Source organism: Anabas testudineus, chromosome 9, assembly GCF_900324465.2.
Source record: "Anabas testudineus chromosome 9, fAnaTes1.2, whole genome shotgun sequence".
In the NCBI taxonomy this organism is placed as follows: Eukaryota; Metazoa; Chordata; class Actinopteri; order Anabantiformes; family Anabantidae; genus Anabas; species Anabas testudineus.
Genome location: NC_046618.1, coordinates 11,364,029 through 11,389,333, shown reverse-complemented (window position 1 = coordinate 11,389,333; position 25,305 = coordinate 11,364,029). Strand labels below are relative to the sequence as shown.

General features: G+C 42.1%; 2 protein-coding genes across 3 annotated transcripts; one reads left to right on the top strand and one right to left on the bottom strand.

Moving 5' to 3' along the window:
* Nucleotides 1–210: 210 nt before the first annotated feature.
* tent2 (terminal nucleotidyltransferase 2) lies at nucleotides 211–5,429 on the bottom strand. Its single transcript, XM_026344189.1, has 15 exons — nucleotides 5,358–5,429; nucleotides 4,869–5,023; nucleotides 4,372–4,479; nucleotides 3,982–4,210; nucleotides 3,761–3,875; nucleotides 3,595–3,683; nucleotides 3,413–3,470; nucleotides 2,979–3,045; nucleotides 2,817–2,893; nucleotides 2,515–2,643; nucleotides 2,381–2,424; nucleotides 1,985–2,121; nucleotides 1,293–1,384; nucleotides 1,111–1,190; nucleotides 211–1,003 (listed from the first exon to the last, which is right to left on the bottom strand). Exons 2-15 carry the CDS (start codon nucleotides 4,985–4,987, stop codon nucleotides 917–919), a joined length of 1,431 nt encoding a protein of 476 aa, XP_026199974.1. The 5' UTR covers nucleotides 4,988–5,023; nucleotides 5,358–5,429; the 3' UTR covers nucleotides 211–916.
* A 1,601-nt stretch (nucleotides 5,430–7,030) lies between these two features.
* homer1b (homer scaffold protein 1b) lies at nucleotides 7,031–24,136 on the top strand. 2 transcript variants are annotated; one of them, XM_026342407.1, is made up of 9 exons: nucleotides 7,031–7,438; nucleotides 11,713–11,869; nucleotides 13,200–13,331; nucleotides 15,010–15,102; nucleotides 17,109–17,257; nucleotides 21,812–21,968; nucleotides 22,191–22,301; nucleotides 22,416–22,496; nucleotides 22,632–24,136. In XM_026342407.1, exons 1-9 carry the CDS (start codon nucleotides 7,434–7,436, stop codon nucleotides 22,821–22,823), a joined length of 1,077 nt encoding a protein of 358 aa, XP_026198192.1. In that variant the 5' UTR covers nucleotides 7,031–7,433; the 3' UTR covers nucleotides 22,824–24,136. The 2 variants fall into 2 exon arrangements, with proteins under 2 accessions (XP_026198192.1, XP_026198191.1); XM_026342406.1 differs by lacking the exon at nucleotides 7,031–7,438 and having other exon boundaries at nucleotides 11,570–11,869.
* Nucleotides 24,137–25,305: the final 1,169 nt, after the last annotated feature.

Below are 25,305 nucleotides of genomic sequence, written 5' to 3'. Positions count from 1 at the left end.
CTTTTTAACAATTAACATCCCATACCCCACAATAAATAAAGGCTTGTACCAAACCTCACTTTCTCACATTGCTGGGATATCTGAACATGAATGACAGCTGCTAAAAAAAAAGCCTGTTTACAATTTAATATGATTTTGGCACTTCTATTAGCAAAGCCAACAAATCAGTTGACTTTACAGAGCTTAAAAAATAGAAAGTGAAAGCAATCATACATCTTTGTACATTTATTTTTTAAATAAACATTTAAAAGTCAGTAATATAGAGAATGTACACAAAGAGGAAAGAAAAGTCACACTCAAAAGTGTAAATACTTTGAATAACATAACTGAGTGAGCACGGCATAAGCTTGATACCACAAAGGGACAATGTCTAGAGTTTTGCCCTTTTGCAGCCCAACTTAAATATCACTTAATAACAAGCTCAGTTTACAGATGAGTTTAGAAACCTAAAGGTATTGATGATGAAAAAGGCGAAGACAGTTAATGTAATAACAGAACAAAAGTGTGTGAAGTGTTTAAACCCACAATTTCTCTACTGACCTAGAAAAATAGAAAGAAAAAAAAAAAGGCTTTAATGTTACAAGTTGGTGAAGACATACAATATACTGTATATGCTGTACATGGTATATGTGGCAGAAACAAAAAGGCATCTTCAAATATAAACATCAGTGTGTCTGTAAGTAAAACTGAGATCAAAAAGATAAACGTAGCTGATGCTGTATGCTCAATATGTACAGCCACAGGACATACAGTGTGTGACCAATATGTAGGCAGCCAGCGCTTTTAGTCTTTCTGGCTGTGAGGTGCAGACACGGCAACCTCTCTCAACACATCTCAAAGGTCTCCCGTCATTTCTGGGCACGGGGCTGTCTTGAGGTAGAAAACACCAGTCAGCTTATTTATTTAGAGGAATCCCTTATTTCCTGGATGACTCCTTATTAATGACGGCTCTGACGGGGAGGATCGAGTTCAGGTCCTTCCTCTCCTGCAGTATCCGACATGACTGCACAGACACAAAAGAGAAGGGAAGCGGGGGGATTATGAGTAGCTCGAGAACAGCTCGGGTGAACAAAAGAAGATATGGAGTCAGCACAGTTGCACAGCAGTTACCTCAGCAAACTGTGCTTTAATGGCGTCAAACTTGGCCTTCTCATGGACTGCCCTGGCGACATTGTTTCTTTCAAATGGCTCTGAAACACAAAGAGTCACTATCACTCACTGATTAGGTAGCATTGCGTGGGAGTACAGTATGTAGAGGTGTCATGTTACTTTATGTCCATTTAAATGTTTACCTTCCACACATATGTATTTGTTTCTCCACTCTTGAGAATTGATCTTGGGTAAAGCTCTGGCCTCTCGAACAGAGATCACCTGCTTATCCCACCTGCAAGAGGAGAGAATTCAACATGAGCGCTGCCAAACGACTAGTATGGCCTTGCAGATTTGAGTTAATTAATAAAGAAAATGTGCATGTATCTTTCATGCATCAGTTGTGGTTTAGTTTTAATTCAAGCTAGAATTAAAAAAAAAACTAAACTAAACTAAAACTTGCAGGGAAAGATTGTGTGTGGTGATAGCGTGTACCATAAATGTATACACATGTCGAGTTGTTTATAGTATATCAACCACTCCTGTTTGAGTGTTGGATACCATCAAATGTAAAAATCAGTGCATGTTTGAGTGGCGAGTTATTTAGTTTGACCTTGCAAATGTGGATTGGTAACGCACACTGCAAACACAAGGATTATGGTATGTTATGTTAGTGCTGTGTAAGGCCAAAAGTCCCACCTGCTCCTGCCCCTCTCGCAGAAACATGAAACCAGAAAAAGATGACGGAGGATAGAGGAAGGATAGGGGAGCCACAGGAGTGTAGAGGGACAAGAAGTTGGCAAAAGGAGCACGACACAAGACATTAATCTAAATGGACAAAAAAAAACTGTCTCTGAATGACTAAACTCAGTTCAGTGATGTATTTGGGAAATACCTGAAGTCTGTGGCATAGTATCTGAGAAAGCCCCGAAACAGATCTCCCAGAGATGACTGGTTTGTTGACTTGTAGGGGGGGATGTGTTTGGGTCCCTCTGGAACTATGTCGATGTCCATAAAAGGATTAAAACACTCCTGAAAATCAAGGTACAAGACAAAAAGGGTAAAGACTTCAAACTGAGTGACACAGACACATAGAGCTGAGCAGCATGGTTAACCCCCCACGAAACCTTTTCATTAGAAATTCTATTCTTTTTACAAAAAGAAGCGTAATTAAAAAGTGTCCGCCAGGCATTTTACATCGTATCTTCCTGTTTGACATACCATTTGATTTCCTAAAATGGCTAAACTATTTATATGACAAAATGAAAGCAAAAGGAATAACCACACTTACTGGGTAGTCCCTCTGTAGAGAAGGGACAACAGGTTCTTTAAGAGCTGCAAGGAAGACAACACATTGCTTACATGATTCACCATAAGTCAAAAGTATAAATCAAAATGACAATGTCTGTGCGTGACTGTACTGACTCTGGAGATAGTGCAGGACCATCAGCACCAGTGTGTAGCTGCTTAACGTTCCTTTGCTAGCATCGTTAATTTGATGGTGGCGTGCCCACTTCTTGACGACAAGGATCATGGGTCTTATCCTGAGATCAGCTGAGAGTGGGACAGAAGCAGAAGCAGGTCAAAACAAGAAACCTCTTTGTTTCCCCTTCTGGAAATGAAAAAAAATAACTGCAATTGTTTTGGCTGAATTAATGAAAAGAATGAAAATGTCACAGTTGGAGTTAATTTAGTTGCTGCCATAGAAATCGTACTGTCTCACCCACCATCTGCGTAACTCCTTAGAAGGAATGTGTTTCTGATGCCCACTGTGTTGTTAACATTCAGATCAAATTGTAGATCACTAAAAGAGGGAGGAATAGTAAAACATGTATCGATGTTTATTTCTGATTTGAGAGACTTTAACTGTTTATGTGTTTTGCTCCTACCTGCCTTTCTCTCTAAACCTGAGGATTGGCACTTTGGCCCTGATCAGCTGAGTCCTCTCCACATATGCTATAAAGCACAAAAACATCATGAGATTAATGGTAGTTGCGGTAGTTTTGCTTTCCCTTTACAGAAACCCAAAGCTCTTTAGTCACTAGGTGAATAGCTCCATCTAGTGGGTAATATAATGCTAGGCTACAAATCCTGAAATAAGTGTCTACAAACTCAATATTTTAAATATTGTTCGATAAATACTGGGTGTGTAGCAGAGCTAAATAGGAAAAGGGACGTTAGATTATTGTAAGTAAGACTATGTTTACGACTATATTAAAAAAGTATTATATATATTGTTATATTATATTAACAGTAATCAACAAAATCATTACTACCCTAAAAGATTTTATATTTGCAAAATGATTTTGTTTTTATTACTCACATAGAGATTTAAACAACCTTTGGAGAGCAGATAGTACATTAATAGGATCGTTTCTTCTCTGAAACAAAAAAAGAACAGAAAAGCAAGCACATATATATATATATGTATAAGAGGAAGTGGGTATCTGTGACTGAACATTCACATTTTGGAAAACATACAAGGCACAGGACAGTGAAACTTACTTTTCCCTTGAGGACCAGACAAAGATCAGCATCACTGCTCCTGCAGCCCAATCCGTTCATAGAAGACCCAGTCAAGTAAAGTCGTGCCCCTGTGAGAAACACATTGACTGACTAAGAATCTCAACAGAAAGCCAGTGCATAACATGACTGTACATTTCCTACACACCTGCATACACTCGCTGTATGTCTAGCTGCAGCTGAGCTCGGCACACCTCTTTCCTTTTCAGATCACAGGCTTGCTGCTGGCACGCCTCAAACAGCTCCACCATCTGATCACTCAGCTGATGGTGCAAGCAAATGCATCACAAACTAAACTAAGGGTATCTGCACAGAAAAATGGCATGACTTGCTGTATGTCTGCTGTAGGTTAAACACATCTGTTGATACCTTGTCCTTAGCGTAGGCCTGCAGGCTGTTGGAGCTTTCTGGGAGAGTAAGCATCTGAGGGTGGAAATGGGACTGTGGAGTGGGATGAGCACGATCAAACCTAGGCAAGGGTGATCTTGAAGATCCAGCTACCATTTGATTAGGAAAACAAGGGGGTGGAGGGCAGGTTACAGGCGAGCCAAGGCGTTGGCGCTTCACAACATGGGGGCTGTATTCATCATACTGCCTCCTGGAAGAAACATAATGATAGAGATAGATTAGATAGATCCCAATAGGAAATTCATATAATGTGACAAGACATTTGAAAAAATAAAGTTTCATACAACAGGAGTGAATTTAAACTTATAATATGACACTAATCATTAGTATATTGCTGGGAAAATGACATACTTGCGCCCATTGGTCATAGCCGGTGTGTAGGGAGGAGGGACTCGAGACGTGGATGGTGTAGGTTTCCATTCATATGGAGGTAACCTCTGTAGCCTAGGGACATAGGAACTACCAAAACACAAGCACTTCTTCAGTAGGACTGATAAATCCAGAAAACACCCTGTGGTCAGTCTCTGTTGTCCACACTTTTTCCCACCAGCTTCTTGTGCTGAATTGCATTAAACTGTTATATACTTATGTTGTCCAAGAATAACATATTGCAGCAACATTAGTTAACATATCCCAGACACTGAGACAGTGCAGTCTTCATGTTGTGACAATCTAAAGTCAGGTTACAATGATTTATTACAAAAAAAACAACATAACAGTAGATCAACAGTAATACACGTTCTACCACAAAGACATGAACGAGTCCAACAAGAAACCATCTTATAGTTTAATGGTATTTTACTGGTGCTGCTTCACAGCCCTGCAGTAACTTTGTTTACCGGGCTCACCTGTTGACGCCTGCGAGGCTTTTGTGGTTGTAATCGTAATAACGGGGCACAGTGGGCGGTGGGTACAGGCCGTTACTGTAGGGTGGCCACCCCCTCGGTGCAGCGCTGCGGGGGTACATGCTGCGGTTCCTCACGGGGCTCCAGCATCAACTCCGCTGATCCGAAAGAAAACAAGTGCGACGTTACAGTCGGTGAAGTTGCCAATGAAGGGAAATAAGTGTAGCACTCATCATTTCTGAAATACTTTGCCCCCGGGGGATGGGAATGACACGAAAAGTTACTCAGGAAACCGAAACTTATCGGCGACAAGGCTAAATCTGTAGCAAGTTAGCAAACGTTGACGTAGCCTAGCTAACTAATTCAAACAGCGCTGATTTCGTTACCTAAAATCTAAAATCATTTCCACGTAGATGTATATGAGGGGTACGTATGTGAAAGCGTGCCACTTTACTCACATTAAACATTCAACTTATACTCCGTAACACTTACCAAATTGCATGTCACATGTAAACAAAACTGAAGCTGCTAATCTGTGGCGAACACACTTCCGCCTTGATGTCGTCACACAAAAGCATTGGAATCGATTTAAAGGGGACGTGCGCTCGTTAAAGGGCCAATCCACTCAAAAAAGGGTTTGTTAGTAAACTGCCTCAATTACTAAATGACATAAAATAAATAAACAACCAGTACATTAAATGAAAACGAAATTATGGTATCTTCGTGACTGTGTGTGCTGTTTAATTTGTTGTTGAGACTGTAAGTGACTCTATACCCAAATAAGTTTAATTTGAATTTGGGCTTACATCTGTGAATAAGATAACACACACAGATACCAGTAAAATCACCTTGACTGCTGTGACGTCCACTGTCCATTATTCATTGTCTGTTGAGAAGCTTCACGGTCTTATCTTTACATGCTCTTCACTTCAGTATATCTTTACTGTACAGCTGAGGACTCAAACATGCAAATTCAATCTAAAACAATCTTGTCAGTGTCACAAACACATGATTGGATGCTTATTAGGCTGGAGCTTTTCCTGCAAAAGCCTATCATATCCATATCCAGTGTATTTCTGCCATAAGATATCAATAGAAAAAAAACAATGAGACTGACAGTCATCACTGTAAGTGGACACTAAACTTCACAGATATTTGTTGATTGATTATGTGCCAAAAAACATTACATTTTTAAATTGATTTTTATGTTACTGTTACTGTTGTAGTTTTGTGAATTATGTAACCGAGAAAAAAACAAGCTACAGTACAATACTTGTGTCCAACATTATTATTTACAGTTGTTCCATTTTTGATATTTATATTGACATTGTTGTTTGCTGACAAAACATATTAAAACACATGTAGGCACATGTACAATAGCAAATGTTAACGATATTTACAATTCAGTCATTTTAAAATAGGGCAGAGTAACCTACACTTATAACCTATATTTTGCAAGCTATGAGAGACAAATAATTTATTATCATGAAGCATCATCAACTGAGTAATTTATCACACCCTTTACAGTATATTAATAACAGTATATAACAGTAACAGCATTTTCTTTAAGGTCTTGGTGAGTAGGCTACTTCCCAATAATCATAAATCAACAAGGCTTCAAATGGCATCGGTCCCTTGAGTCCCGAGTGACGTCACTGCGGAGGCCGGTGTCGTGACGTAGGCAGTTCAATACCGACAGTGATCCGAGTAGGAGGGAAACCGATGCATCAGTCAGATGTGGAGCGGTCTGCGGGGCGGGGTGTGCCTAAGCATCTGTGATAGGCTTAGATCAATAAAGCGCACATACACTGTAGCTACATCATAGAAACTGCAGGATATTTTATTCCACATGCAAATCAGAATTGATAAGGTGAGCGGGATTTTATCACATGAATCAATGTAAAGAAGGCAGACAGGGGAAAAAACGACGTCGCCGGAGCGCAAGAGATCATTTTAGGTTAAGTTCAAGTGGCTCATTAGAAATCGGCTGTATTATAGAAATGCACAAGCTGTGAAATAGCTGTAGTCCGGGCGAGAGTGGGGGTGTAGCCTGTGAGCCGGTGGTAATGAGAGAGAGAGAGAGAGAGAGAGAGTGAGGGGGGGAGAGAGAGACGCGGGCGGACAGTGTGATGCTGTGCGTTATCTACTGGCTAAATGAGGGTTGTCTTTCTCACTTCAGGCAGCGAGGCTTCTCCACCCTTCCAGCAAGGATCTGTAATTTACGCGACAGCAGCAGGGAGCCTGTCGAGCCTCCACCGGACTCTGCGCTGGATCTCTCCCGGCGCTGCTACGGCCGCTGCAGCTTCAGCACCAAACGCTCAGCGCCAGTGGTGAAGAAGATCTGCCATCCGTGCCATGTGTACAGCGACATGTATGCGTGAGCTCTTGCGGTGACAGCGGAGGGGGGGGATGGAGCAGTTGTCATCAAATTCCTGCAGACGCACCGACGGTGATACAGGAGAGGCTGACGTGTAGAGAGAAGACCTTCATACGCAGCACAGAGATTCGTGTTTATTGCCAGCGAAAAGGATCAGTGGTCAGGTGTCGCCTTTCATTTCAACCACAACAATGGGGTAAGTGTGATTATTATCCTACAGTCAGATTGAGTTCGCTTTCTCTCCCCTCTGTATTGATATTAGCTGTGGCTGCCTCTGAGGGTATGAACTTCCCTGTGATGGGAACCACACCAAACAATAACCAAGGCATATGCGTAAAAATGTATCCATCAGTCCTACATGTCGGTGATGGCCGTTGCATAGGTGAATTAGTGTGTCTGACATATGTGGTTGATTAGGGATTTCTGGCCTTGCTTTACTGCACTAAGACAACAAATTCTTGGCCATGTAGTGATGAACCTCAAGTCTTTCTCCTCAGATTATGCCCCTTTTTTGATGTTGACATACAAATGCCTGTGCAGAAGTTGCCCCATCATCAAACTTTTAGGATCAAAATAAGGGGTTAAACTACAGTGGCTCCCAAAGCGGGAGTGCCAGAGGGTCCTAGATCTATAGGGATTATTGGGTGTGCTCACCAAAATGAAACAAAGGACGTTATTCCCTGAATCCACTGGAACAATAAGAAAGTGAATGAGGTTGTTTTTTCTATGTCTCAGTGTCCCTCTGTTTAAATTGCACCTACATGATAGATGGTTATGTAATTCTGAAAGAAGATGCCAGCAGATCTTCTATATTATTCTTAAACAGAGAGACACGTGTTCTGTTTTACTGCACATCCCGTTCCAGGTCCTGATGGTCTAGAGAAGGTTTGGGGACGGTGTAATACTGGCAATAACTACAGTGGCTCTCTGTCTCTGTGGTAGTAAAGTGTGAGCGACCATCCTCAACACCAGGCACCCATCAGTGAAATATCCGCCTAGTGCGCACTGCTCATTTGCATGTTCTTTAACCCTGAGCTCAGCGGTCCATTTCCCCCACCAAGCCTGCCGTTCATTAACAGCTGTCTCCCGCAGTTCATTGTGATTAATTGCACAGCAGGAGGTTAACAATATGGCACAGACATGGTGTGATTTTAAGGCATCAGCCAAAACTCCTGCATTAACTATTTACAATACACCGGAGGCTTCCCAGACGCCCACTCTGCCCTCCTACGGTGTGGGCAGCCCATCATTCAGCGGTCTCCCACTCAGCTTCAGCTCTCCACTGGGCTCTGCCATACTGGTGACTAAGTTACTGTTATGCAACTGACTCAATGACTCAATTGATCCATCATGGAATAAACTCCAACGTGTGTTTCGGAGCAGTGTGCTACATCCTGTGTGTGTATTAAAGTCTGAAAACGTGCAGGTGCAGATGAGATGAAAACGCACACAGGTAGATCTTTTGTCTGGCTGCCCGTCTAGCTGTAATGACACCGATAGATAGAGTCATATTTCACTTCCGGCCTCATGGCTCAATACCAAGCCTCTTACGGCGCTAATGGTAACAGCGGAGAGGAAAACATTAGCATTGGATGAGAAGTGGAGATGCTATCAACACTCTCTCTGTGGCGCTCTCACTTCCTTGGGCAAACGTTGTCAGTGCACAAACAAACTCAGTTTCTCTCCCTCTGCCTTTGTCTTTGGTCGTTTGTGCAGGTGTTAAGACGGAGAGCGAGTATGTGTTTACTGGCAGGTACATCTCAGGTCATCCAAGTTGTTCCCAGTAGATGGAGCAACAGGGAGCTCTCTCATTTAATGGTTTCTTAGTAGCTTAAATAAAATCTACTCGACTTCAAGCCCCACTCTGTTGAATTAATGAAAAACTCTGGAAACTAGACAACTTCTGGAGCGAGGAGAGCTGGAGGCGGAGGTGGCAAAGGAAAGTGAGATCTACACGGTTGGACCGTTTCATTATGCTGCTGGTTCACTGTCAGTGTTTGCAGAAAGACAGGCAGCTTTATAGTTAAAGGAGACACACATATGTAGAAAATAAAATGCAGCCTTAGTTCACTGTGACTCTCCTCTGTGCTTCAAGCCTCAGACGCTTGACCCTTTAATTCACAACGCAGCTCAAACAGTGAGTCTGTCTCTACATGTATATCAGTTCACCTGGAGTACTCTTTACCACTTCAAGTAATTACTGTAATTTAATGAAAATAATGAATCTTGAGAAGCCAATACAAAATAGTTTTGCTCCACAGATGAACTTCCATGACGAGCTGTTTGCCACAGTGACAGGAACATTTTACAACCACAAAATTCAAATTAACAGCAACATTAATTCAATATTGAGTTTCCCATAATACATTTTCAAAAGGCATATTGCTTTTCTTAACATGACTCTACACCACCCATGCATTATTATGCTCACATGTCTCGGACCCACAATGCCCTCATGTAGCTGTTTGATGGTGTGTTAGACCTTAACGTGGTTTTCCTATAAAAACTATCATGAAAGTTCAGCACACAGCCGCAGCTCCTGTAATTGTTTACACCACACTGTGTTAGCAGTTCAGAGCTTCCCACTCTCTCCATCTTCTTTTCGTAGAAGATGGGTGGATTCATCAGCTCTCTATCCTCTCCTCCATCCATCACCTCCTCCACGTTCCCCTCATCTCTCCCTTCTCCTCCCACTTCATCACTCGCGCTCCCTCTGCCACACCGCCTGTCTCCTGTCTGTTTTAACATTCACGTTCCATCACCTGCCCTTGTGTCATTCAGTATACTCTGCATGCTAAACAGCTCCTCCTCCTCTTCCCCCCTCCACACTTTCTCATTTGCCACTTATTAATATCCCACTGAAAACTACCCCCCCCCCCCCCTTTTTAATGAAGGAAAATATATAGTGAATTAATATTCAGGAAGAAAGCAGCATTTAAGTTAAATCACATTCCATTATTTATTGTGCTGAAGTTCACTTGTAGGAGTAGGTACTGCTTTTTTTGACAACTGGTGGGTGTCATTTTGGAACAAAGCTCCTTGGCACAGGCGTTCATGTAGAAATCAAAGCTCAAGAACACTGCTGTGTTTGGTACACATACAATCAAGGAAGAAGAAGTGCAAATTTTGCCACGGCGCCATCAAATTATGCAATGAAAAATGATGCCAGTTACCAAGCAGCTCTTGCACAGATCATACGAACAGGCCGTTGTTGTGTGATGTGTGCCGGGAGAGAGTTAAAATGACTCACAGTTCCGCCACTTACACTGCTGTCGATGATTATGATAATTCGCACACAGCACTCCACAAGCAGCTTTGTGGAGCGGCATTAATCATCCCAGATTCACTCTGACTTCCCATACTCCCCACATTCCCCATCCTTCTCCGAACTTCCCTTTCTCCGTCTCTTCCAGTCTCCCTGTTTTTCTTTCTTTCCCAGTCTAGGCTAATCACACGCAGGAGGGGTGCTGCTGCTGAATTTTAATATTCATATATACAGCAAAGCCTTTGATGTCCCCCCCATCACCCCCTCAGTGCAGTGTAAGCACTTCTCTATCTGCTGCTCTGCCAGCACTGCCAGCCCAGAATATCTCCCTCTGCACCCTGTGCTTTGAGTGTGTGTGTGTACAGACTGTAGATATTACCCAAGAAGCCCTAATAATGCTGGGATGTATGGGGGTGTTGTAAGAGCAAACTGAGGGGGTGAGGGGTGAAAGTGGCGCATGAGTGACGGGTGGACGGTTGGTCAAAAGACAAAGATGACGCTAATAGAACTTAAATATCGGAGTGTCACACCGAGGTCACCAAGGAATTAAGTCATCTCACTGGACTCATGGTGGAGTTTTCATCATATACAGATTTGAGCTATATAGACATAAAACCACATTTACATTTAAAACAGATTTTCAATTCCATCATGTTTGTGTCAATCTGTGTATGTTTATGCACTGTGTATGTGCATATGTGGAAGCTGCAACTCTGTGGGGTGTATCTATGGTAGTTAACCATGGCCTACTGTCTATATTTAGCCTTAAACCCTCTCCTTCCTCCCCCCATGCTCTCCTGTGTGACCCTCGCTCTGTGCTGCAGGCATTCCGATACCAGAGAACGGAGAGACGGTGCTTCCCTACACACAGAGAAAGATATGTAGGGTTTCTGTGGGTTAGCTGAATGTATTTACGGTGTAGAGTAGAGAAGCAGAAGACTGACAGGTCTAGGTGGCAACTTTGCTGTATGTAGTTTGGCTCAGTTAGCTCGTCATCCATGTTATACAAGAGAGTGAGTACATGTAGAGGTCCTTTGATAGCTCTTGTTGTGTGGTGCAACTATGGAGGATGGCGAGTTGGTAATTTGGTTGCCAGGGCGATCTGACTCCCCCGTTGACAGGGGTTTCTGTGCTGGCAGTGGTTTTGGTGAGACGTTGGTGTTGCGGCACAAAGAGGTTCACCACTTCTTCTTCGTTCCCTTCAGGGAGCAGCCCATCTACAGCACGCGGGCCCACGTCTTCCAGATCGACCCCAACACCAAGAAGAACTGGCTGCCCACCAGCAAGCATGCCGTCACCGTCTCCTACTTCTATGACAGCACACGCAATGTCTACCGCATCATCAGCCTGGATGGTACCAAGGTGAGCGGTGGTTTCTAATAGTTCCTGTGACTGTAAACCCTACACAAACGTTGTCACACAGGTTTCATTATGATATTTTAAATTTCTGCTTTTGTTGAGATATTGCAGATGTTTCAGTAATCACGTCCCCACGCACCATTTTAGTGGCACTTTGATCTACTGAGTGTTGACGGTGTTAATAAGCTCTGCACCGGAATCTAATGCGCAAACACATCTTAAAAGACCCCAGCGTTGCAGCCTGTCGCAAGACCAACAGCTTGGGTTTCATCACGTCTATGCATGCAACTACTGGGCTTTTGAGTGTATGTGTGTGTGTCTGTGTGGTCTACACTTTATGTCTCAGGGCGTTAGATATCCAGGAGGGATATTTCTGCTGGCCGTGGTGTGATCGAGGTAAAAACTGGCACTGACTGAAGGTTAAGAAGAGTCCTTTATAGGGACGTATCAGTCACACTCATTCACTCACTCACTGACGGCCACAGAGGGAGGAGGGGTGAGAGTTAAATGAGAGAACCAGATGACAGAGTGAGAAGAATGAAAGGTAGAAGAAAGAACCAGAGTGGCAAAGACATCAAAGTGTAAAGCCAGGTGAATGATCAGAGTCTCAGAGTGATGGGATATGAGTGAGCCATTAGATAGTTGATTTCACAATAACAACAAATGTCACACAAACAGGAGTCATTACGGCATTTGTGGCACTTTTGTAGCATTTACCACAAGCGAATGGTGTTTGTGGGAGTGACTCAAAATAAACCAACTGTGCTCGCGGTGATGGGGAAATGATGAAGCTCACTTTCTCGGTATTTAAACCTTCATCCACTTTCTCGGTGTGTGTTTTGTGTAAAATTCTCATCACAATTACCCACAAGTCCCAGGATATTTCTCCAGAGACGATGTTGTGCCCATGCAAAAGTGTAGAATGCAACTATATTCAGCTGATAATTATACAAAACAGATAAAATCAGCAAAACATTTTAGCAAACACCTGAATTTACCTCTACTTTCCCATTTCCGCTTCGACTGACTGATGAAATATTCAGTTGTTTACGCACTCAGTCTGATAACAAAAGTTAAGTTAGCTGTTTAGTTATCTGATTTGTTGTGCTAATAATCTTTATTTCAGCATCCCAAAAGCTCATACTCTGCTTTAAATTGTTTCTGCTTCTTCATCTGATCATCTTTGTTTCACACACACACACACACACACACACACACACACACACACACACACACACACACACACACACACACACACACACACACACACACACACACTGCAGTGATAAAATTATTACATTAAAAGATTAAGTGGTTTGCTTCTGTTTTGCAGGCAATAATCAACAGCACCATCAGTCCAAACATGACGTTCACTAAGACCTCACAGAAGTTTGGCCAGTGGGCGGACAGTCGAGCTAACACTGTCTATGGCCTGGGATTCTCCACTGAGCATCATCTAGCCAAGGTACCATCCCCAACCACACACAAACACACACACACACACACACACACCAAACATTCAAATCTCATATACTAAATTTTAAGCATCAATAACAGAGTGAGTTTTTCTCAACTAGTCCTAATGAGGCTTTTTCCCTTTGTGTATCCAATATGAGAGTTATGTAGATGTGTGGGTTCACTCGAGTGAGCATGCGCTTATGTGCAGTTGAGTAGGTGGTGTTTCTTTCTCCTCTGCAGTATGATTAAGCTCTGTCATGAACTGGGGGGACTCACAGGACCCCACTGTCAGAACAACACACACACTCACACATAAACACAGCTCCACTTTTCCAGTCATTTTGTTGTTGAAGGTTTTGTTTGTTTGCAACAATTAGCAACAACATATAAAGTAAGTTTCAAGGCCTTTGGGTTTGGTAAATATTTTAAAATAAGGTCAACGTTTTTAACCTTCTAGTGCATCATAAGTTTTCCACATATTCTCCTCTAAAAAAACACAGACACAAATCTACATATACACTCCCACATACATACAGATTTAAAACTCGTTCTTATTTCTGTTTAATTCAGGACGATATCTTCAGCACAAATATTTTACATATTGAAAAACGTCTTAATAATTAAATTAATATGTTCTGTGGTTCTGTGAAGTCAGCAAAAATGTGTCACTGGGGTCATCTCAGTTTTGGTTTGGTTTTTGGACATGACTTTAATGAGAGACCAAACTGAGGCTCTCTGAGCCTTTGATGCTTTTGTAAAAACCTGTTTGTCCAAGGCTCTTCAGATTTATGAAAACATAATACTAAATAATGCTGTACAGAGCCCTCTTCCATTTTCGCAGCTGCTTTATTCGAACTGATTTACTGTGGTAATTACACAGTTAACAGGAACTGTTTCTGAGGTGTATCAGTATGCACCTTCTGTCCATTTTGAAGTTTTTTTTCCCAGTTTAAGGTTGAAATAATCAGATTCTACTGCATTTAGATCACTATACCAGAACTATTATATTGCACTGAAGTGAAATGATATTGAGTTACTCATTGCAACTCCACTAATGTCAGACACAAGACTGGCTCCAGCAGGACTATTTGATTTCCTCACCACTCAGCCCTCTGCAGCGCTCTATATACCAAATTACTCTGTGAAACTGTGGGTGTAGTGTTGGTGTTGAACCACACCCTAAAGGGAAAACAGGGATCTGTGCTTATGCATATGTGAGTGTTTATATTTTTGCTCGAAGGCCCTCAGCTGAGCTCACCTTACCACTGCAGGCTCACTGGGTGTATCTTTGCACAAGACGAAAATAACTAAAGATCAGCTTCAGCCAATAATAATCAAGCACGTCTGATTAAAGACGTAAAAACTCTACATGGAAAATACAATTACACAGTGTGCTTTGCTGTGTGTGTGTGTGTGTGTGTGTGTCTGTAATAAAGGATAGGATAAAGGTTAGGAACAGTAACCCAGTTAGCTCATGTTTCTGTTGAGGCACTATGGTTAAGTGCCTTCTTTTCCGAGTTCAAGTGAGTCGTTATTGGCAACAGTTTCTCCCATTCCCCTGGCTTCACAGTTGACCTATTACACACTGATCTGTGTGTGCCCATGCACAAATGCTTGACTGAACACATTAAACCGCAGTATTGTATGAATTATAGGCCATACTTATGTCTGTCCTTTGTCTCCAGTTTGCAGAGAAGTTTGCGGAGTATAAAGAAGCAGCGCGACTTGCAAAAGAGAAGAGTCAAGAAAAGATGGACATGGCCACATCTCCTTCTCAGGTATGTATAGAACCCCCTGTTACCCCGTTTTGTCAGTCCATTCCTAATACAAAATAGATTGAATTACTATATTTTAAAAAGACCAAAACACAATCATATCAACATACCCCATAATTAATAAAAATCCTATGTTTTATATCTGTCAAAAAATGTGACAAAGAAGCACAATATTTTCTTTTGACATGTATAAAAACCAATAAATACAAATACACAAATAAAATACAAGAACTCTAAAATTGTAAGTTAGCCCTGACATCGTGTGCACCCATATACATTTTCTCTGTATGCATCGAAAGTAAAAAGAGACATCTGTCCATGGACTCATAATTTAAGGGACCATAATTAGCCTGTATGCTAGGTATTTTGTTTGTGTGAGTTACAGTATCTAATAACAGAGTGTTTTAGGGCATGTGTAACTGTGTCTGAGAGAAAATTGGCTTGTTTCAGATGAAAATCCCCAGAGAAATTTGTTCTTTAATCTAAAGGCTGTTAACGGGCTTCATGTTCTCGTCTGTTCATTATGGAGGCTGTGGTAGGCCCCCCTCGCTGAGCTACGGTCTATTACTTGTACTATTAATGTTGCAGCCAACATGGATTGCAATGCTACAGTACCGTGTGCTTCCCACGGGAGGACGCCTTTTAATGAAGCCAAGTGGACAGCTTCTCTCTCGTCGGGGGTTGAAGGCTGCATGTGAACTAGCCACCACCACACTAGTGGTGGTGTGATTGCTGTAACTGTAAAAGCGGCAGCTTTCCTGCTACAAACCTGCTATCGTGTACTGAAGCTCTAAAGAGAAAGTGTTTCCACCACATGCCCGTTTGGTTTCTCTCTAACTTCCAGACCCTCTCTTCTCTTTCCTCTCTATAAACTTTAAAACCAGAACACTACAGCACTAAATCCTAATGTACACATTGGTCCAAAAAGACATGTCTTTGCATCAAGAGCAGATATTAAATAGTGTTCGAATGATTGTGACGAGTAAAATGTGATGCCAGCTGTAATGATTCCTCTTATCTGTGACAGCCTCTTATCTATAAGAGACATACAGGCAACATCACTGTGCTGCTGTATTGTGAGCCTTAATCGCTTTGTTTTATGTATGTTCAGCAGCTAAATTATTTGTCCCTTGTATAATCCTGTGGTTGTTTGGGATATAAAGATAAGAATTAATCTGTAATTCTGCAATTCCCCAGTGCTACAGTGAGATATTTATTAGCCTATAGGCATGTGGAACTGCTCACTAAAATGTAGTAGTACAGCAATAAGCTTTATCAGTGTGAGAGACAGCACCCCCAAACACACACACACACACACACACACACACACACATCCATCTTTCCTTTTTTTTAATAGCATAAAAAGACAAAAGGATAATATGGTTCCTAACTTTACCAACCCATGTCAAGCTAAACTGCTTACAGTGCTTACACGTTGCTATATAAATATCTTAAACAAGTACTGTCAGATGAAGTAGAAGACACTTATTATGACATTAAATATGTTTCCACAGCAGCCTATCTATCAGCACCACACACCTCCACAACATTTCACGTCAACTATTTTATATCCTATCAATCAATTTATTTATCAATTTAAATAATAACCAACAGGTCCATCGGTCATTCAGACAGTTGTGACTTACAGTCTAACCGTGGTGCCCTTTTCTTCTTTTTTACTTCAGCCTTGCTGTCCGTCTTTGCTCATGCAGTTCTTCTTCAATTTCATCTAAACACATCATTGCTTTTGCTAATCTTACAGTAAATGCACAATGTTTCTGTTTGTGTGAGGCAGTTGTTTTTAGTGAACGCAGCCACAAACCATCCAGAGCTAAAAAGCAAAATTTAGTAAATGTAAAATGACTGTCTGGCTGACATTTGAATATTATTCAGGTACTATTTCATTGATATGGGAATATCACAGATATATAATATTTAGCTTTTAAAGTGTTGATTTTATTATTTGATTGTTTGATGTGTAGCTGAATAATATTGTGTTTCCCATTTAGGAGTCCCCAGCAGGTGAGCTCTCATCACCTTTGACCCCAGTGACTCCTCCTATGGAAAATATCAATGGCACAGATGAAATCTGTGACACGACTCCGAACTCAGACACCCGTCCAGAGCCGGCGCAGAACGCACTGGCCTTTGCACACAGGTACATCCCACATTGTGATGTGTTTACTGTTACTCCAGTACAGATGTTATTTTGACCATATACACTCACTCTCACAGACTTTACATACTGTAAAATAACACACAACCTATACTGGCTATTAGTTTACTAATTGCTAATTGTCTGAGACACAAATGTAAAAACCTTTCTTTACCTATGATTTTTCGCCTGCGTCCATCCATCTATGTTGCATGTCAGCATAGTAGTAAGCTCCCTCTATTCACCGCTGCTCTCTCGTGTTTTTCCTCTCTAGGGAGCAGTTTAAGACTTGTCGGGTCTGCTCTTTCTAATAGGAATGCCATTACAAGTCCTGACTACTGCAACACTATAACTACGCAAAAAAAAAACTGTTCAGGCACAAGCATTACCAAACATAGGCTTTACAAAGCGTACTAAAACTCCAGTGAGGAGCAATGAAATTACAGGACTGTTCCTTGAATTATATCTGTGACATTCACACACTCCACTCCACATGGACCAGCAACAGATGTAACTATTAATGTTTCTCAGGAATGAGGAATTATTTAATTTATTTGTTGTGTTCAATCTGAGCATGTTTGGTAAGGAAACACATATATTTATAGTTTTATGTTTGCATATTTCAATGCAATATCTCCCAAATGCAAATTAAACTTTTATGACTTTTATGTTGCATTCCAGAGGATATACTGGTGCCACGTCTATGCATGCACCTCTACTGTTGTATTTATTCCTGCTGTCTTTGTGCCCTGTTACCAAACTAAATATTGAAATTGCTAATTCATATCCCTTGTGATTGTTGGTGCTAGGGTTTATTTAGTGTGTGTTATGTAAGATAAAGAGGTTAAAGTTCCCTGTAAATATGTTTGCTGTGTATAATGGCTTGCTAAGAGGTGTGGCTGCGAGGTTCATCACAAAAAAGGTGTCAAAGAAGCGTTTATATAAGTCTTATATAACATGCTGTAGGTAGTGGGAGGCAGAGAAAGAGCAAGACAGACAGACACATGGAGAGTGTGTGTGTCAGAATCTGGTGAAGTGTGAAAACGACAGAAAGAGAGGTGCATTGTGCAAAGTCTGTAATGAGTCACTGATACCTGAACATCCACCGACTGCACACACACTTGTTACAATAAATAAAGTGAACAGGAGGGTATTGACAACGGTCATTTGAGCGAGTGAAGTGTTTTTTTCCTACGAAAGGAAATGTGCTGTCCTATCCACTGCCACTTGTAGGTGACTGTACACACAGGTCTTCTTCATTTGTGAAATCTCTGTAATTTGTGACATTTTCATTATTTCTGTAGCTGCAATACTTACTAATTAAAGACATCAATAAATTTCTTAATGTATTATCATTCTTCTTTGGTTACCTATTGGTGTTTGAGTGTAATCTTTTTAAATTAAGATCATTTTAGAGACATGTAGAGGTTTTTATTAATGCATTAAAGTCTGAAAAGGCTGTGGCACGCTCCAGTGTAAATGCTTAGAAATCCCTACTGCTGCACATTATGAACTCTGTTAGGTACACAGAGCTGTGCAGTGGAAGCGGGATGTAGAGAGGACACCCACTGCCTGCTGCAGCCTTGCTGCTGATGTGTCTATTAATGCTGCATGCGTGGGAGACGGGGTCGCCTCTCTGCATTCGTGATTGCAAGCGTGGACCTAACAAGCCAACCTCCGTCTCGTGTTTTCTTAGGCATATGGAGAGAGGGTAGATACAAGGACCATCCAGATATTTTACCACATAACGCTCTTTTTTGTGTCTTTTATCTCTATGATTCATTCTTCTTTAATTTAGTACCTACTGTGGGTGTCATCTCACGTCTTTCGCCTTTTACAGTAGCACCATCAGCCTCTCATGTGCCTCAAACTGCTATTAAAATGTATTCTGACAATTTGTTTAACAGCGTGTAGATGATTTTATAGCCAAAAGAATAAAAGTGTTTGTAGTGGATTTTGAATGTGTCTCGTATACTACTTCATATACACACCTGAAGACACAGGTGTTGGTCTTTGGTGCTGGATTTTTGCATCCGTCCCCTGGTTTCTCTCTCTGCCGTGTGTCTGGAATTAGGTGATGACTTATCTCCTTAGCATGTACCCCACATTGCTGCTTAGTGGGACTGTGTAGGAGGGTATGTGTGGGTGCAGAGAGCAAAAGAACAGAGAGAAAGATGAGAGACAGCTGTATGCAGGGCTGTGAGAGGATTTTTTTTTTATATTGCAGGGTGTAGGCGTGCTTGGCAGACCTGCAGTGGAACGCTTTTTGAATGGTTTTCTGAATGTTGTAAGACCTTTCGTTGGGTCTACCTTGGCTGTGCTGTGTATGACTGGTCTTCTAGTGTTGGTGGATGTAGGCGTCCGTCGGTGGGTTTGTGGTAGGCTTGTGTGAACGGATACAGTGCCGATGTCATACGTCAGGGTGACTCCGGTGTTGCCACGGCAACTGCTCTGCCTCCCTGCTTCTTGAAGGGCTCTGTGAGGAGGACCGACCTTCCTCACAATGCACAGTGGTCGGGACACGGCAGGAGCACAAGAGGGCTGTTGAGAAACCTTGTGTGCCATACAAGTTCAAGCTTTGTGCTCTGCAGCTTAATTGAGCCTAGGAGTAGATCTGTCCGTGACACACACATGTGTAAATGTAGTAAAGCACAAAAAAGATTGTTGATGTTTTATTCATGGTGTGTTGGCAATGTTACAGGTTATCGACAAAAAAACAAGCATTCAGATATCAGACACCCCAAAATCTGCTCATATTGTGTGTCCTGTAATGACCCACATGAAAACAAGTTAAAGAACACCCTTATGTACAAAATACAATTTTATATAAAAAAACGTGATTCATACTCAGAGACAGTGCACAAAATAGCTTGAACAATTTCAAAGTCATACAGACAGGAACTGCTTCTTCAGTTTACATCAGTCAGTTGGATCTTGAACGACTAGTAGTGGAATCATAACTTAATCAAGTCAGCAATATAATCAATTCCTCACAATGAGACATTCAGATTGTGTTGACAATCATAGTTCAGTGAGACAGCGGCAGCTAACTTACCCTCCATGTGTCTCACACAGCTTCAGCTCTGCTGTCCTCAGCCAGAATCACGCTCAGGTGTCCTCCTGAAGCCTTTCAGCCTCAGTCATTTAATGAAGATGAACGCCGGTGCACTCTTCTCTGTCTTCTGATTCTCCCTCCGTCATTCTCCCTTGCTTTCTCCGTCCGTCTCCACTTTCACATCTTGACGTCTCGCTTGCTCTCCTGCTCTCCGAGCTGGTGTGTGGGGTTTATACATTGGCGGAGCTGCGCGCCTTGGTGACAGCATCGCTCCATGTGTGTATGTGTGTGTGTGTGTGTGTGTGTGTGGTTGTGTGTCAGTTAGTATGTGCATGTGTAGGATGAAGTGTCGTCTCTCTCTCTTATGCGTCACACACGCAGACACACTTGCACTCACAGAGGGGGTGGCTGTTGTGTAAGAACTGAAGGCGCCGTGGGAGTCCTGAGTGAATTAGATCTGGGCTTTCTCTCTTTTACACTTCACAGAGTGGGTGTTATTGCATTGTGGAGTACTGCTGCAGTGTGTGAGCATATACTGTACATATACAGTATGAGTGTGTGTGTGTGTGTGTGTGTGTGTCAGCGAGGAGGCGGAACAAAACTGAAAACACCATCGTAATAGGTCATACCCAGACCCTCATCACTCCTTGAGCGAGCTAAGCTTCCTTTTGTGTTTGGGTATGAGTTTTCAACGCTGTGAGGAATTACTGTGAAGTATGTGGGAGTAAGAGTTCCTTTTCAAAGGTACTTGACTCGATGTTAGTACTCGACAACGTTTAGGTCTCTCACACACTCTCCCACCCAAGTCAGACGTTATGTGAGAGACGGAGTGGGCATTATGTAAATCCTAAACGAATGCCTGCATCACTCATACACTATCTAACAAGAAGAAGCATTTTCCCTCCAAAACGTTCAGTTCATCTCTATATCTATTATTATACTTTAACTCTGAAATGTTGACCTCACAGTTCAGATAAAAGGGTTTTTTTTTCCACCACAGTTTTCTCCCACACGCTCCTTCCCATCATGAAATTAAATTACTCTTAGTCCGTTTAGTCCCCTTTATTTCTCGTCTCATCACTTTGCCTGTGAGTAGCTGAACCAGATTATGCTCTAGCCAGGCTGGGGATATAATCTCAGATTACAATTTATGTGGCAGACAGTTGCCATTGCAGCTACTGGCCAACAAGTGCCAATCTGCAGCCAGAGTGCCCACTGCAGCCCTTGTCAGAGTTCAGTGCAGGAGCACTTATCTCAAAATATAATCTGTTCATGGATGAAGGGAGGATGGATTAATGGAAAGCTGGTTGACTGGATGCTTACAAACAATACGGGCTCTTATATTTTACTGTGTTCAGGTACTTTTGTGTTAAAAATAAACCTTTACTTGATGTTGCATATTTAGATCAGACTTTTCAGATATACACATCTTACATCCAGCATGAAAACATGAGCACTTCTCATCTTATGCTGATGATCTGACGTGTTCCTGTGTTCTGCAGCCCCGCCATGACAAAACACTGGGAGGCTGAGCTGGAGGCACTAAAAGGGAACAATGCCAAGCTAACGGCAGCTCTGCTGGAGTCCACAGCCAACGTCAAACAGTGGAAACAACAACTGGCGGCCTACCAGGAGGAGGCAGAGAGACTACACAAACGGGTGAGGGAAGGGGAACAAAAATACTGTGTATTAATGTGTGATTAATTGATCAAATCAAATAGGAGTGACCCGTTAGAAGGGATGGCATAGAGTCAAGATGACAGGATGTGAAAAATACAGTTGTGTGTAAGTATGGGTGGAGTTAAAACAGGTTGTCTGGGATTGATAGGGATCAGGTCTTTTCCCTGAATCTGAATCATGATGACCATCTTGTCCTTTTAGGTGACGGAGCTTGAGTGCCAGAGCAACCAAACCCCGGTGATCAAATCCCAGAAAACTGAACTCAACCAAACCATCGAGGAACTGGAGAACACACTACGGGATAAAGAGGAGGTGTGTATACGGCAGCGAGAGAGTGAAGGGGGTGGCCTAGATTGAAATCCAAAGGTAGATGCATCATGTGTTTTTGTTACACAGGTTTTTTAATCTTTTTTTGATGTGTTTCAGGAAATGGAAAAGTTAAAAGAAGAATTGGAAAACATGAATGACCTGATGGAGCAGAAAGACACCTTAACTCAGAAACTTGAGGTAAGCAAAAGGCAGTGACATTAAATACATAACATTTCATCAGAATACCTGTGTCAAATACATCAAATGCTGATTCTCGAATCTCAAAAACATAGAGCTTAAAATGCCAACAACTATGTCTCTCATTTTCTCCAGGAGACAGAACTACGCAGCCGGGTGCTCGAGGAGCAACTGGCAGGTGCGGAGCAGCGGCTGGAGGAGAACCAGGAGGAACAAGAGAACTTCAGAAAGAGTCTGCGGACACTGCTGGAACTGCTGGACGGCAAGATCTTTGAGCTGACGGAGCTCAGAGACACCCTGGCTCGGCTCATAGAGGAGGCCAGCTAGAGGCGCAGCTGCCTAATCTTCACAGACAGAGCCATATGATAATTTACACTCTGACACCCCCTCAACTGACCCATACCAAACCCGCCCGCTATACAGTACTCCACCTTCACACATCATAACCCAAACACTGCACTGCCCTGATTCCGATTTTGCTCAGAAAGGGCAGCTATTTCCCTGTGTTTATCTTGCAGGCATCGAACTCCAACCAACCACAGGCACTCCTGTAGTTCAAGACAGCGCAGGGACTACCTCATCTTGCCTTCTGATTGGCTGGTGTGGGGGTAACCTTGGTTGAATTGATCTCTCCAGTTTTTAGAGCTGCCACACTGCAACTGTCTCCCCACCAACCCACATACATTAACACATTCACACAGAGTTAACTTGAGAACTGTGCCTCAGTGCCATCTGCTGTATGACTGGGAAAGCTGCAACACAGCTTGCAGCGTCACATCGCCCTCCTGCACCCCCCCTTTTTCTCTTTTCTTCCTCACTAAACCCCCCCTCCACCCAAGGAGAATGATGAAAGTCATGTGGAAATAATTGCTGTTAAGACTCAGAGAACTGCGCCAAAGCTGCCAAATCCCCCCAAAATATTGTCCTCTAACTAGCAGATGCTTTGATCCAAAGTGACTTTGTTGAACAGAGAAACAGATGTTTTAGCTCGGGCTGCCAGCAGAGTGTCACTGGAAACAGGGAATTAAAGGATGGCTCTCAACAAACCAGTCGGTCTTAACGATTGGCCTGGAGAGACATTAGCGTGGCTCCCCAGCCTGGACACAAAGGGCTGCTGGGAAATAGAGTTTTATTTACTTCTTAAGCAAAAATAAAGGACTGCTACGTATCTGCAACCTATTTCAAATCCTACATGTTAGACGAGTATTGAATCTTCCAGAGGCATTGTCCGTGCCACACACACAAATTTTAGACGACACGTGCCCATGTTCGATTTAACATGAGAATTCCTGTATCCAGACTGCTTCCACCATCACAGACAACTGACCTGTCTTCCTGCCAAACTCAGTGTGTTGTGTGTTTCAGAACAAGGCCTGACCTTCGACATGACGTGTGCCTTCAAAAAGCACATATAAGTGGACACGTTTGTACATGTGTGTGTGTTTTGTGCTGTGAGCGACAGACCCTGTTCTTGGACATCAAGGCCTACACACACATACACACAAACACACTGAGCAATACCAGACAGGCTCTATACGACACCTCTATCTAACTCTATCAGGTACTCTACTCAGTGGACTCATGCAGATAGGTCACATGCAACTCAGCTGAAGCCCCCTCCCACCCCACAACCCCCCAACCCCCCCACACACACGACAGAAGGTGTACTACTGTTGACCGCAAACCTGTGTGGCAGCCCTTCTGGTCGAAGTAATGTGTCATGAAGGGCTTACAGAGTGTCATCTACATGTTCGTAAAGCTCCACCCTCAGTGAAACTGGCCACAGATCTTCACTCCTCACGGGTGAATACAAAACTGTACTCAGCTTCTACTCTTTTTTTTTTTTTTTTACACAGGATATTATACTGACAACATAATTATAGAACTGTATAAGACAACTTTCTACTCAAGACGACATTGTAAATGAATGGACGGAGAACTCAAACGCAGTAACACCCTGCAGTGGCTTATTGTTGTGTATTAACCCACGGAAAAGTATGTAAACACACTGTACCAAAAATACACACTTATAAAGCAGCTGTTAAAATAATAAAAAATGCATCTTAAAGCCTCCTTCCTTAAAAATCACATTTATAAAAAACTATATGTTCACATTAAGTGATGCTTATCTTACCTTTCAATTGAGCACCCTGTTTGACACTGTGTACACTGTTGTAACACCATTAGATATTAAGATACCTTCAAGTCCTAGCACAACACGATTCTGTACTTATATATTATAGGTTAGTGCACTGGTTAATACACAGGAATAAGACACGTGTAAAGGGAAATGTTACCCTTTTCTTTTTTTCTTTCTGGTTTAACTTTGACAGTCGAATGACAGAGATGGAATACCTTAATATTAATGCTATTGTTAATGAATGCCTTTGTACAGTAGTGGATAAGAAGCTTTTCATTCTCCTGTTTTGTAACTTATGGTATTTAAATGTAGGTATTATTATTGTATTTAGAGGTATGAGAAAACTGGCAATATTTTTGACTATTTAAAGTAATTTTGAACTCATGATATTAAAGAGGTACCTCAGGTTAAAGACGTTTGTAGATTGATGAGACTTGTGTGTTTGCAGGTGAAAGGATTTACCGAATGCTGGGGGGAAAAAAATACCTGTTGGTGCTTCTGCCAAACAAAATCCTTTGTTGAATTCAAACGAAAAAAGACAGATCTACCAGGCTGAGAACACACCTCTGTGAACTGAGTGATGCTATGTGTTATATTTAAATACAGTGACGGCAGAATTCAGTGTGTACAAACCACGTTTGTTCTGTTCCTTTTTTATTAAAAACCCAG